General features: G+C 34.7%; 1 protein-coding gene across 2 annotated transcripts in view; it reads right to left on the reverse strand.

Annotated features, from left to right (window-relative positions):
• BCKDHB (branched chain keto acid dehydrogenase E1 subunit beta) overlaps positions 1 to 15,982 on the reverse strand; it is a 226,411-nt gene that overhangs the window by 62,345 nt on the left and 148,084 nt on the right. For both annotated transcript variants that reach the window (XM_079781058.1, XM_079781057.1), the window contains exon 9: positions 4,652 to 4,738. In XM_079781058.1, coding sequence (XP_079637184.1) covers positions 4,652 to 4,738 — 87 coding nt within the window. The remainder of the gene's footprint in view (positions 1 to 4,651; positions 4,739 to 15,982) is intronic.

Consider the following 15,982-nt stretch of genomic DNA (forward strand, 5'->3'; position numbering starts at 1 on the left):
ATCCCTAAAATTTTTGGCATTCTTATTAAGCATTGAATCCAGAAAAAACAGTTTTTTATTATCATAGCCTATCAGAGTCAAAATTTATTTCATTATGAGAATGTGTTAGAAATTAAAAATAAAGGTTGGTTTCTATATGGCTTAAAGAAAGTAATACTATTTAAAGCTTAAAGCTGTTAAAATATCACAAATTACTTGGTCTCAACATTTAAACAAATAATGCCTATTTTGAATAGTGCGTTCTAGAATATATAAATTCATTTGGAGAAATATTAAAATAGATGACATTAACACTTCTTTAGCACAATAAAGATTTTTTATTTACAGCTGTGGTTACATAAAGCTGAGGAATACAAGCATCACATAAAATTAATTCAGATACTTTTCTAAACAACGAAATATTTGCTCAAACTATATACCTCAGTCAGTGAATTGCCTAAACTCTTGTCTTTGCACTTTTCCACAAATCAGGGTGCACAATGGGAATGCTTAACTCCCTAAAAGAAGCACATCTCCAAGTTTTGTGTGTCAAATGAAAGAAGGAAAAAGTTCCCTCACCCCAAAATGAGAACAGATGGGAATGTAAAATTAGGTGGGAAGACAGTGAAGCTTTGGATGACCGACCGAAAAATCTCCCCTTGAGGGGAGCCAAATATACCAGACCTCAGCTTATTCTGCTTCCAGTTGACTTTCAAATTAAATCTAGTAGGAATGTAAAGCAGTTCGAAGATTCAATGTATTAGCTTTGATTTTTGTAAGCATATATTTTATAAAGAAACTATTGATAAATATAAGTAAAATTTTTTTATATTCAATATAAAGTAATCTGATCACTTGTGAGTTTAACATACCTTCAAACTTAGAATGTTAATAATAATTTTTTAATAATAAAATAAGTGGCTTTATGAAAAACAGGCAACAGGCATGAACAAACTTAAGATGTTGATACTGAGTTCCTTGTATTATAGAAATGACATCTGCCGTAAGTTGAAAAACTATGTAAATAAAATATAAATATATTTTCATTCTTTTCATATTTTATCTGTATAACTAAAAATAATCTTAATGGTAATGCCAGCAATATTTCCTATACCTACCAAAAAAGCCCCTTTACTTGATATCCAATTTTATATAGCATGACAATTTTTCTATCTAAAAATACCAACTACAACTTAAAAGAATACCCTCTATATTGCTGCATTCTCCTCCAATTTTTAAATTTTTAATATGAGTAATAATTTAGAATATTAGAAAAACAAAAAAATCATGCTATCAGATTTTAAAGCATTTAAAATAGTTTTATTATTAATAATCATTATATTATTAAACTATGATAAATTAAATATTTTTATAAATAATACTTTGATAATAAAATAATAACCATTAAAGCAGGGGTCCTCAAACTTTTTAAACAGGGGGCCAGTTCATTGTCCCTCAGACCGTTGGAGGGCTGGACTATAGTTTAAAAAAAACTATGAACAAATTCCTATGCACACTGCACATATCTTATTTTGAAGTAAAAAAACAAAACGGCAAAAACACCCACATGTGGCCCGCGGGCCTTAGTTTGAGGACGCCTGCATTAAAGTATAATTTTAAGAGCACCTTTCTAAAGATTAGTCTTGAGCTTTTAAAGAGGTACCAAGTATCTTCCACAAAATAGTATTTATTGATATTATTTTGTATATGCTCACTTTCCTATGGAATTTACATGTGCTGATACAAGGAGAATAATTCAGTCTTTTAATCAACAGTGTTCAAATTTATAGATCATTCTCATCCATAATTTCAAAGTTCTTTTCCAAGACAACAGTTAAAAGTTCTCTGTGTACCTTTTCCCTGCCATCCCAGAAAATTGGATTTCAATTTCTTAACCCTGTTTTATCTTTTTTAACCTTGCTAAGTATACACAACAAAAAGAAATATAGAAATGACTCATTCCAAGACATGAAAGCAACTGCACCTCACACTTAAGTGATTTCAGTTTAAATACAAGGCACTAGTAATTTGACACAGGCTTCACTTTTCATAAGGCTTGAAGCCTTCTATGAAGAAGATGCTCAATATAGTACATTGCATTTAGTTGAATATGTTCATGAAATAATTACTGAAAATTATATTTTTCTTATTCAGAATACTCTAAATTATATGAAATCATTATTACCAATAAAGAAGAAAATCTCTCAAGGTATCTAGCTTTCCTTCTTTTGTTTTCTCCCTTATCAATACATTAAAGCCAATAGGCAAACTTTTGGGGATACTATGTTGATTATATTTTATTAAAATTCATTTTCCATACTTTCCATTTGTGCAAGTAAAATTTGAATTAAGCAACAACTGTAAAATCATTTTTAAAATCATTTGCATATTAATAAATCAAATTCTAATTCCCCAAAATATCAAATGCAGATCCCCCTATCAATTTTACATTGTTGTCTTAATTCATTTTCTTGTTATTTGGTTGAATGATTTTAAAAGGGAAAACAGAATATTTTATAATGAATCTAAAACTGCTATCTCCCCCTAGGAGGTGGGGACTTTGAATAAAGAATGCACACGCGTACACACAATATTTCTCAATATTCCTGTCCAAGTCCCAGAGCTTTCACTGTCCTTTTAAACCAGGTAAGTCACAAGCACTCTAGATGACAAACACTTAACTATAAAAGGAACATGGTTGACTTAGGTTGTCAGGATTTCTCTAACAACAGACACCTGAGGACCTCAGGGCATATTCTCAGGAGTATGAGAGTATTACAAAGTGTCTTGTTTTGTTTTGTCTTTGTATTATGATATAAATATAATTATATTCTGGTAATCTCTTTCATAACTTTTAGCACCTATTAATATCACATAATTTCAGGATCTGATTTTGATAGTGTTATGATCTAGCTGGTGTTAGCTTCTTGTACTGACTGTGTCTAATTCACAATACAGTGTTCCTCAAACTGGAATTCATACATGTATTCTTGGGGCCTCAGAAACATTTTTCTGTCAACTCAAGTCCACATATTATTCAAGACAAAGAAACACTAGATGAGATAATCTAATTCCTAATTCTAATTCCTTCCCAGTTTAAAAAATACATTTCATCCTATTGCAGTTTACTAATAATTTATGGAGATCAAATTTAAGAAGTGCACAGAGAAAGGTAACTTCACAAGAGGAGTTGTACATGTTCTACTTGTTTTCCTTTTATATTCAAATGCAAATAAAATGTTTGAGCTAAGAAGAAGATGGCATTCAGATAACAAAACAAAAGGAGACTGTCAGATAAAGATTCTATGAGCAACAGTCACTATCATTTCAAGTGGATAAGTGGACTACACATTAACTAGGAATCAGAAAATCCCAGTTTCTTTTTTCAGTTTTGTCTCTAACTTGAAATAACATGTTGGTGTTGAAATAATTCATCCCTGCAACCTTCATTTTTTACAAAGTTAGAACAGTATGCTACTCAATTAATAATATGCACAATAAATACCGGGTACTCGTGTTATATGATAACCAGTATGTTTCAAATTTTAATTTATATAATAAATAGGAAAACAACAAATCTATAAAACTCAATTTGCTTTTCTTAAGTTTGTTAGTGACTATATATAACATGTAAAAATAACAGCATATTTTGTTTCTGAATGTACTTATGAATTATTTTGATCTAGCTTTAAAATTTATGTTTAAGTTGACTTCATCTAATTTAAAAATATTTAGAGTGTTGTCAATTAGAACTTAGAGATATTTCATTGGTAAAAATCATTATTTATTAGTTAAATGATTAAAAATAAAAACTTATCATTTCTTATATATCACAATCTTATTAACAATCAAGTTATTAAACCATATACTCTTAAAGAAATTCTCAATTTGTATATATTAACAACAAATTATCTTAACACCCATAAAGTAAAATGTTTGCAAACTGCAAAAATATTCTGAATTTAAAATGCATATATTTTACATTTAAAATATAGTTATATAATTTTTAATTTTAAAAATGAGGAAAAATGAAACTCATTTAAATCATCTTATTCATATCTGTGATACAAATGGAAATAAAAGTTTTAAATAAAAATTTTCCATAAGGAGGTAGCTAGGAAGTTTTCCTGATATGCAGCATTTTAACTAAATATTTTAAAAACAGAAATACATTTTTAAACCATTTCTAAAGCATTACCAATAACATAACAAAAATTACTAATTTAATAAATTAAATTATTGATTTTGAAATTATTTATTGAATTTACATTATTACATTTTGACAGGTGTATTTTTTGTTAGGTGAAGGCAGGAGAATCTAAAATGAATTTATAACAACACATTTCATAATAAGCTTACGTTTTATCAAGAAAGAAATGTCACATTCAAATATAAAGTTCTGTTATCCTAGCAAACATAAGTGACATTAGTTTATTAAATTCATTTGAAACTTTCTTCTTCCTATAAAGAAATTTTCAGCTTTTATTATTTTAAGATTTCTTTTCTAGATGATGTAATTAGACCATTACTAAAAGAGTAAGGTGGAGTCAAATGAAAAATGTGCATTTCCAAAAAGTGAATATTTTTATATATTGTGACATGTGATTTTTTTCTTGGAATAGACATGTGCAATTGCACAAATGTTAAAATCAATGCCAAGAAGTTACTGTACCTGAACTGTAGAGCTGATCTCCGACGCAAAGCCGCCCGTCAAGGGAGCTTCGTGACTGATTAGCAGTCGCCCTGTTTTGATCACAGACTGAAAAAGAAAAGGAAAACCTAATGTTGAACAGAATACATATTTTCAAGTATATGACTGCAGTTTTAATTAAGTAATAAAATAAATTATTTAATTTCAATAAATAATAAAAAATTAGTAATTCAATCCTACGTCAAATAAGTTACAGCACAACTATTTCAACTAGACAGTCATTTGATTTTTACCCTGCTAAAAAATTTTATAATGCTACTACAAAATAAAAATGAGATTTTTAATTCTATGTATGTCATCAAAAATGCATTTCATTATATAAAATATTCTTGTTATAAATGAATTACTGTATTTCACATTTTCATATCTCAATCTTTTTTATTCTTCAAATTACGTTAAGAATAAAAGTATTTTTAACACTTTTTGAAGTATATTTACATATAAACGAATAGTCTTAGAAAATACTGTTTTGGAGAGAAGAAAAACACAAAAATGGCATGTAAACTCTGTAGCAAAGTAAACATTCATAGAGAGCTAGAAGGAAGAAATCACTGCAAAAGTAAAAGGTTTACAACCCTCTTCGACCATGTGCATTAAAATCTGGTTAAGAACCTCAATTCCATTTTAACGTAGAAGATGTCACAAATAATAAAGATGTATTCTCAATACTGGCTCAGCATGGTTGTTCACAGAGTATGCATGACATAATCTATGCAATAATAAATCAAAACGTATAGCTATGACATCATAGCAGAATACCAGCTTTGTCGAAAGGTAAAAAATATTGAAGTCAACAGCTGGTTATTACTTAAAATATGTTGAACAATTACCATATTACCAAAGAGAAGTGGTAATTCCTCTTCTACATGTCTAATAATGTATTACCTTCCTTAAATTCTATATTATTATTTTATGAATATGAAATAAAATCTCCCAAGCAAAAATATGCATATAAATCAATTCTTTTCCTTCATTCTAGGCAATTAGAGTTGAGAATTTTAAAAATATGCAGTAGTTTAAACCAGCAGATGTTAAACTCCAATATATAGCCCGTAGCCACAACAAAAATAAATTGCTACTATATCTCTAAGTAAATAGTGACTGAAGAACATAAAATGTTATGAACACCATACCCACCCCCAATGAAATGCTAACCGTGGAATATTGATGTTTGAATTTTTAGATCTATGATTAATTATGCTGTTTATGACGGTCACAAATTAAATTTTTTCCATGAGTTTTTTTTTTCTTTTTTGCTCAATCCCTCCACCCCTCACCAACAGCCTCCCCACCAGAAATATCACAAATTAAACTTTAATACACCTGGTTAGACATATAAAGAAACAAAAATATTACACAATTACAAGAAAACAAATGTATTCTCAAAAAAAATCTCCAAAAGATGTCCTGATCTAAAGAATTCTTAATTTTTAAAAAAGGATTTGACATACTTTCTTTATAGATCAAAAGCCCAGACCTCTGTCAATATAATAGTATCCTATCTAATAAAAGAGTGATATGCAAATTGACCATCACTCCAACACAGAAGATGGCCGCCCCCATGTGGACACAAGATGGCCACCACAAGATGGCTGGCAGGGGAGGGCAGTTGTGGGTGATCAGGCCAGCCGGGGAGGGCAGTTAGGAGTGACCGGGCTGGCAGAGGAGGGAAGTTGGGGGTGACCAGGCCTGCAGGGGAGGGCAGTTGGGGGGGACCCAGGCCTGCAGGAAAGAACAGTTGGGGGGTACCCAGGCCTGCAGGGGTGGACAGTTGGGGGCAACCAGGCCTGCAGGGGACGACAGTTGGGGGTGACCAGGCCGGCAGAGGAGGGCAGTTGGGGGTGACCAGGTCTGCAGGGGAGGGCAGTTGGGGGCAATCAGGCTGGCAGGGGAGCAGTTAAGTGTAGATCAGGCTGGCAGGGGAGTGGTTAGGGGATGATCAGGCAGGTTGGCAGGCAAGCAGTTGGGAGCCAGCAGTCCTGGATTGTGAGAGGGATGTCCGACTGCCCATTTAGGCACGATCCCTTGAGGGGTCCCAGATTGGAGAGGGTGCAGGTTGGGCTGAGGGACACATCTTCCCCCCCCCTGCACAAATTTCGTGCACCAGGCCTCTAGTCTAAAGATAACAGCTAAAAAAAAAACCCTGAGTTAGGCAATGCATCTTAAATTTCTAAGAGGTAAGAATGAGAAACTGCCATAAAACTGCTACTGTTACCTTAAAACTCCATACAACAGAATTGGTACTCTGAACTGAAGCCTATCCAAGATCAAATGACAATCTTTAGAATTACCCCTGAAGCCAATAAGCAACCTAGTCTTCCTATAGCCTACACAGTGTAGTTGGGAAACTAAGCACAGATGTACCCAGGACAAAAGCTTCCAACCTTGGAGTTCATACAACATGATGTGCAAGCAGATGGAATCCAGAGACCTTGAATGTCTTTCCACAGGAGAGGGCTAAATAAACCAAAATATATCAATATAGTCAAGTATTACACAGACATGAAAAAGACTGAGGATATAAAAAGATGCCCATACGTTTGACAAAATGAGCAAATTACAGAACAATACAATCTCATTTTTGTGAAAAACAACAGTGGGGAAGCAAAAACAACAAACAAAAAAACCCAGGCATATATACACTGAGCCACAGGTGTCAATAATCTGGAAGGATTCATTCTAAACTATCAAAACTTATTTCTCCTGAAAAAAAATGACAGTAAAGGAATTAGAAGGAAGGGACTTTTGTTTTACTTTATATAAAAGATATTTTTATATTACTAAAAGTATTTTCAATAAGTCTAAAATAAATAGTCTAAAATAAAAGTAATGCATTTGAATTAATCCTGAAAGTAACAAATACATTTTATAGTGCAGTCATAATTTCCTCAGAAAAACATATAATGTTTTTCTTGTTATTATAAGACTAGTTTAAGACACAAGAGAACACAAACTCCCACAGCAAATAAGCACACTAAAAACACAGGGAATCAGCCTTCCCATGCCAGTCTCTGTATGATCTGCTGCAGGTCAGGATCAAATCCAGCTTACCTCTTGACCCACAAGCTCTTGGATCCTAGACAAAGTGGGAAATAAGCTATTGGTATTAGAGAAAGTGAAGTTCTTTAACACATATGTGTGTGTGTGTTATGTAAACATGTGTGTTCTTGAACAAGAGTTATGTACTGACAGTTAAAGAAGTAATTCCAGAAATTTCTTAAACATCAAGAGCTAGAAGGTAGACACAATGAAAAGTAATAATACTGTGAGTTTATGGAAATTGTCAGGTATACAAACCAGTGAGAGACTGTGGCAAGGAGACAAGATCAGAAATAATGATCATAATCATAAACTGATTGTCATAGGAGTTGCTATATGCTAGGTTTTGAGTTCAGCACTTTACATTGGTCACTTCATTTAATTTGGAAAGTACCTAAGTTTTATTTTTGTTTCTTAAAATCAACTCTGATATCTGGAAAGTATTAAAATATATAAAACATATTACATCAAAATTCTGAAAAATGCCAAAATTTAGAAGTAACACTGATATTTCAAAGTCACACCCTCAAATATAATTAATATATATCATTAAAAGGTTGAGTCTATGTATACAGTTCAATGATTTTGTAAGGTATAATATAAATTCAACTTAGTATATGCTTTTTATCCTTCACAACCTTAATTTACTAAAATTTCTGAAGATGGCTCCTTTACTATTTTGGAAATCATGAACACTTTGATGATATTATAATGAGATTGTACAAATCTACAAGTTTGAAGAGAGTGTTAGTCTTTCTATTTTCTGTGATTAAATAAGATATTTTTATTAAACTATATATTTTTGTCAACTGTAATAAGCAATTAATTTTTATACACTGAGGCACAATGCTATATAACTGCTAGGAAATTTTTCTAGTCCAATTTAGCATTTTGATGTACTTAGTTAAAAATTAATATTGTGCCTTTCAATGGAGATGGCTGTTAAGTTTTTTAAAATAACAACAGATATAAATATAAATAATACCTTAAAATTGATTTTACTAATTTTAAAGTTTCAAGTTTTCTTTTGAGATAAATATATATCACGACTTGAAAAAACTGTAAAGGTTTAAACAACTTTTCAATATGAAAGCTGAACTTCTCAAAGACAGGAAAGATCACATAAGCCTGGATTTTCCAGTATCTGCTTCTTCAACTTCATGCCACCAAAACCTGCTCCAAGGACCTGGCCTCAGGCAGACAGAGCACCAGGAAGTTAGAAGGGACAGATGTACCAGGGAAAGCTGTGCCAATAAAAGACTGGACTGTGAATAATTGTTCTTCATGTCCTCTACCACAAAATAAAAGGTCTTTGTTCCTTACAGGACCTCAAGAAAAAGTGCCAAGAAAACTTAAAAAAGCAAATCTAAAAGGCAAGCAGTGAAACAGACTGTGGGCTGCTAAGTGAGTCAGTACTGGTCTGTTCTGCATTTGTCCCAAGGAATCTCATTCTTTCTCACTATTTCAGTTAATCACACTCTTCTCCAGGGCAACACAGAACACTATAACAAGAGGAGCTATCAAAATCTCTATTTCGCCAATAACAGACAGATCACAATACCTGTTCTGATAAAACCCTAAAGATACCTTGGTTCCCAGTTGGGCCACGTCACGACTGTTTCCCACTGTTCATCTTCTACCTAGATGCTATTACTAATAGCCATAACTTCAAGTTATCCAGGCAGGATATCTAGCACAATGTTCAAAATACGGTAGACACTCAAGAAATTTAAATTAGTTAAAAATCTCTTAAAATAATTAAACTATATTAAGCAAGTTCTTGTTTAACTTACAAAACTATTACTTTCTTGGCAAAATCCATTTTAAAATAGTGCAAAAGTATGGTTCAGCACATCCCACAACAATTTAAATATGAACTAGACTCCAAATTGAGGATATTTTAATATAGCTCTAACAATAAGTTATCTGTGATAATAGCAGAGTTGCTAAGTTATACTCCATTAAAAAGATTGCACAGATTTTGGCTGTCCAAACATTGGACATATGTTTTAGTTAATGTAGCCTTTAAAGATTATAATATAATCCAACCAGGAATACTGTTAAAACTGTCATTCCAGGAGAAAGTAAAACAGACAGACCATTAAGCCTGCATATGCCTGAAAGTGCAACGGTGACATTCAAAAAGCGAATATATAAATATATATTACTTATTGTTTGATCAAAATCTATAGCAAGATTTTTTCCCCCACAGAGCCATTCAGCCTGTAGGGGAAAACACCAAGTTTGGCCACCTTTTCTGACTGCTGTAAGTAGGAAACTAACATTTTGGATAGGCAATTTATAGCTCTTTTAACATTTTCTGCTAAATATAAAGCTAATGAAAAGCAAAATTTAAAAAAAAATGACAACTGACCTTTTCCACTTCCTTTTGAAATCAAATCTGTTTATAAATACATATGAGCAGAAGTAACAGTAAAATCATACACTTGTGTTTCATTAATCAAATATACTAATTAATATTCATTTATATAACTTATAATCATTAAAGACCTGATTTAAATAAGCTTCAAATATCATTGCAAATGAATTAAGTTTTTGAAATGGTCTCTTGTTTAGAAACCAAATTCATTAGAAAAATTAATCAGAAAAAACTCACAATAAATCCCAGGCTAACAAATGTATTAATATATGCCTCATAATCGTTATTAACCAGCATGATCTTCACACATAATCAGACTACAAGCTGATATTCTACTGGAGAGATGCCAATGCTAAAAGAGAAAGAACAGTCACGAACTCCAGAGAAAGTTCGGAAAAGTCCATTTTGGCAAGGATATTAGTGATGGAGTTACGAATATTTGGTATTGTAGGAAAGTGGTGTAAGCTGAGAAAACCTAAATCCTGATAGCTTTATACCCGTGTGGAAAAAAGTAGGTAAGGGAGCAAACAGAGCATAAAGAGAACTGAATAAAGTCAACAGGAGAAAAATGAACAAATAATAGTGAAAAGGCTTGAAATGTTTGGGGAAATTTCAGACATTCTCACTGATTCATTATTGCCTGAATTATTTGTATGATCAGAGCTGAAACACTTTTGCAAAAATTAGAAGTGGAAAGATTTCTGAATTCTACATCCAAATATGTCAAATAAACATGTTCTGTCAATCAACCTTACCTTTCCAGCTTGTTTCCTCACAGTCCCTCTATGCTCCAGTCATGTCAGGATGCTCTGTGAATGTGACCCATGCTCTCCCTCCTCTGACTTCCTTTCCCAAATTGGTAGGGCTTCATTCCCTCCCTCAAGACCCACTTCAGACAACCCCTTCTCAGAGGTCCCCCCAACTAGCTAGGCTTAAACCCCATGGTAACTTTTTCCTTCTTTTCTTTTCATGATTCTAGCAGCCATTTCCTGATAGAATTTGAGGTAGGTGACAATGCAGAGATTCTATGAAACCTAAAGCCAGGGTACAAGGTCAAGAATCAAATACTAGGATCAAGGCAGCACTCCCTGCTATACCTCTGGTTAGGAACACTATTAACCCTTTGCACTCACTTGCTTTTTTCTCGATTCCTTTATTCTACTCGGGATTTAATTTTTTAAATACCCCAGATTTTACAAAGCGCAGCAGTAGAATAAAAAACTGGAGTTTCTTTTCATACAAACTTATTTATTTGGATTTTTTTATATTTCAAATTATTGATACATTCAATAACTGTCACACTCGACATCCAAGTGCAAAAGGTTAATTTACCTCATAGGACAGCCCTGTGGACATCTGTCTTATTAACCCTTTCAACCACACGCAAAATCATAAATCTTAAGACAGGAATTCTGTGTTATTTATATCTGTATCTACTGCAGAATACAGCATATGACAAATATACATTAAGTTGAGCAAATTACGCTCATTTCATTATTGTGGAACAAATTTACATATTATCTACACTAATAAAAGAGAAAGATGCAAATTGACCATACCTTCGCAATGCCCACCAGTCAATCAGGAGTGAGTATGCAAATTAGCCCAACAAAGATGGCAGGTTAATTTGCATACACAGGCACTGAGCAGCCAGGGGCAGAATGCTTGCATCATCGCCATGGCGACGACGCAGGTGTTCCACACCACCCCAGCTGCTCCGGGCCTCTGGGCAGCGTGGGAAGGCGAAAAGGCAGCTCTGGGCCGGAGCAAAGGCAGAAAGGTGGCTCCGGCGGGAGTGAAAGCGGTGCCGGCAGCTAGGGGAAGGAAGGCCCATTCTTGCATGAATCTTAGTGCATCGGCCTCTAGTCTATAATAATAAAAGCGTAATATGCTAATTAGATCAGAGAGCCGGACATCCTTACGGACGACCTTCCAGACAAAGCTGGGGCTGCGAGGACAAAGGCAAGCCGTCGCAGCTGCAAGGGCCGAGCCCCTTGCACGAATTTAATGCATTGGGCCTCTAGTCAAAATATAAACAGTTTGAAAAAGTTCTTATGTATCTCCTATTTCTTTGTTTTGGAGGGTATTCTTTTTTGTAGGGAATGTGTGCTTAAGTCTGTACTGTCTCCTCCAGCAAACTCTAAATCATTCATAAGCACTAATTCAGAAGGTATCAAGTATTCAGTAGCTAATCACAACACCTATTACATGGTTGTGGTTGTTCAACAAATGTTCCTTACTTTATTTTTTATAAAGCATATAGTGATTAAAATGAATCACTGACAAGCCTCTAATTTTCTGATGTCTTGAAGCTCTTATGAAGGACTAATAATGCTATGAAAGGCATTAAAAGGGAAGTCCTAAAAACTAAGCTCTAATCATTATCCTAATTCTAATAGAGAACTATCCTGGGCCAACACTTTTCACCTATATTTCCTACTCTAGATTGTTTTTAGAATAAGGAGTTAGCAGTACAAAACACATCTCCATTTTTATGTACATTTTTAAGGGCATGCTTGCAAGGCACAAACACACAGAAAACATCCTTCCCTTCCTACTGAGCATGAAGTTTCCTTTCCATTGACAAACGGTCACGTCTCTGTGATGATAAGGGTATTGTACTGGACTGGTGGACATTTATGATATGTAGTGAAACATGACATGGCTAAGTATATAAATAAATCTGTCTTAAAAGGATTTTTTCCACATCCCCATTAGTTTAAATATCATGAAAAGCATAACCATTTCTAGGAGTCAATATAATTTTTTGATTGCCAAAACAATTTTTCAAAGATTAAAATAGCCACTTTAAGTTGTTTTTGTATTTTCATTCTTATTACTGTTCTATCATTTCTCAGCAGGACTTAAAATATTTTCAAAATATCTGTATTCAATCTCTGCTTCAACTTTATCAATTTGTCTTTTTGTGATTGACGTATTTCACTTAGCACAATGTCTTCAAGGGTCATCCTTGTTGTAGGATGTGTCAAAATGTCTCTCCTTAAGATAATGGCTATTTTAATCTTTGAAAAATTGTTTTGGCACATAAAAATTATACTGACTCCTAGAAGTGGTTATGCTTTGCATAATATTCCATTGTATGTATATACAACATCTTTTTTATCCATAGATCTCTTGAATAAGTGGATTACTTCTACCTTTTAGCTATTGTGAATAATGATGCTATGAACTTATTAAAATCTCTACTTTCACTTCTTCTGGGTATATATTCAGAAGTGGAATTGCTGAACACTTGGCAATACTATGTTTAATTTTTTTTTTTTTCAGAAATAGCCATAACATTTCCACAGCAGTTGAACCATTTTATATTCCCACCACCAATACCACAGGGGTTCCAATTTCCCTATGGTCTCACTAACACTTGTTATTCTCTCTCTCTCTCTCTCTCTCTCTCTCTCTCTCTCTCTCTCTCTCTCTCAGGGGTTCCAATTTCCCTATGGTCTCACTAACACTTGTTATTCTCTTTCTCTCTCTCTCTCTCCTCTCTCTCTCTCTCTCTCTCTCTCTCTCTCTTAATAGTAGACAACCTACTAATGGATATGGGTAGTATCTTGTGGTTTTGATTTGCATTTCTCTAATGATTACTGATGGGTAATCACTAATCATTTTTCAATCTGTTTCTTCTCAATTTTTAATCAGGCTCTTTGAATTTTGTTGTTATACAAAGAGTGTTTTAAGAGTGCTAATACATCTAATTTCTTAAATTGATCTCCTTACAGACTGGAAATAACATCTTTTCAGAATATGATATTCCATATGGAAAAAGATATAATAAAACTCAGTGGTTCACCATGTCCTTCTTCCTGCAAAAAAACTTCACATCTAGTTTCCTCACCAAACTCTATTCCAAAACAGACACAAGGACATTTCTCCTCTCCTGAGAAATCTTCAATGGAGATTGAAGCCAGAATCACAAATATAACTTATAAAAGGCAACATTAGCTGTAATCCAAGGAAACAATGGAGTCTAGTTACATACTACAGAACCTTCTGAGCCCTGTATCTCTGTTCCACACATACTTTACCAACAATTAGGACAGAATAATGCCAACAAAAAAAGTTTGGAACACTGGCACAAACCAGAAAAATCACCTTCACCACCTTGAGTGTTATATGCTATTTCCCAATTAATTTTTTATGTTATTGGGGACTCTTTCCCCCTCCCCATGTGGGAGTCTGTACTTGTTCTTTAATAAATTTCCATTTTCGTATGATGTTATATAAATTCCAAAGGTCATTGGTTCATATCAAAACCAGTATCATGAGCCACTCACATGTGCCAATATTGGGGAAACAAAGATGAGTTAAACAAAGTCCTTAAAGGCTTCTATTATGGTTTCCCACATGTCCTAGGGCAGTGATGGCGAACCTATGACACGCATGTCAGCACTGACACGCGTAGCCATTTCTGATGACACGCAGCCGCTGAGGTTTATTAAATACAATTATATATAACAATTATACATTTATGTTATTTAAACTATAAATATTGCGAAATAATGTTTTTTCCTCAAAGTGATACACTACCCGAGTGATGCTCAGTTTTTTGGCGAAGTTTGACACACCAAGCTCAAAAGGTTGCCCATCACTGTCCTAGGGCAAAGCATATTCAAACAGAAGAAAAGTAGTTTAAAGATTGTTAAGGCAGAATACTGTAATTAAAAATTAAGTCTCTCTCTTTCTCTCTCTCTCTCTCTCTCTCTCTCTCTCTCTCTCTCTCTCTTTCTCTCCCCCTTCCTTTCTCTAAAATTGATTTTTAGGAAAAGTATTAAAAAACAAAAAAGCAGAGAAACCAAGATGGTGGCATAGGTGAACACCTAAACTGCTGCCTCACACAACAATTTCAAAACTACAGCTAAAAGACAGAACGGACATCATCCAGAACCACAGGAAAGCTGGCTGAGTGGAAATTCTACAACTAGAAGGAAAGAGAGGGGCACACGGAGACTCAGAGGAGCTGCAAAAGGCTGAGGTACAGAAACACACGCGCGGAGAGGACGGGCGGCTGAGTGCCTGGCTGGCTTTCTCTAGCAGGAGGAAGACGGAAGCTCCCGACTGCACTGAACCCCAGTTCCGGGTGAGACACTGGGAACCCAGACTCATACGGGGGGAATCTGGACTATCGGGAAAAGAGAGGAGTGCACAGAAACTAAGGGGAGCCGCGAAAGGCAGAGGTCTGGAGGTGCACATGTGAGTGCGCGCAGAGAGGACTGACTGCTGAGTGTGCCGTTGGCTTTCTAAAGCAGAAGGAAGATGGAAGCTCCCGACTGCGCTGTACTCCAGTTCCGGGCGAGAATCTGGGAATCCAGATTCATTGGGGGAGAAACTGGACTGTCTGGCAGCAGGTGAAACTCAAGGGTGGCTTTCTCTCAGAGGTGCTTGCAGCAATTACCGAGGGACACTGAGACCCAGGGGCCTCATAGGGCAGGGCTGTCGGGAAGCCAAGGCTGTCTGCTCAGCCCTGAGACTCCGCCCCATCCAAGCTGAGCACAGAGGCTTTTGTAATTTTGCAAGTCTTGTCTCATAAGGCTGTCTCCAGCACAGAAGTTCTCCCAGCGTAGACATAGCTGATCCTCACAGCCAATTGGCCTGGAGGTCAATTCCTCCCAGTGATACCAACAACAATCAAGACTTAACTACAACAAGGCTGTACACACAGTCCACAAAGGGGTGCACAAGAGTGTCCACCTCAGGTAACTGGGGAGGCTGAGCCACTGGGCCCTATAGGAAACCTACCACACAAAGCAACTCTACCAACTCAGGGAAGCAGCAAAAATGCGGAGACAAAGAAACAGATCATAAATGAAAGAAATTGAGGAAAACAAACGACTGGATATAGAGTTCAAAAACAT

The sequence above is a fragment of the Cnephaeus nilssonii genome (assembly GCF_951640355.1).
Source record: "Cnephaeus nilssonii genome assembly, chromosome: 9".
NCBI lineage: Eukaryota > Metazoa > Chordata > Mammalia > Chiroptera > Vespertilionidae > Cnephaeus > Cnephaeus nilssonii.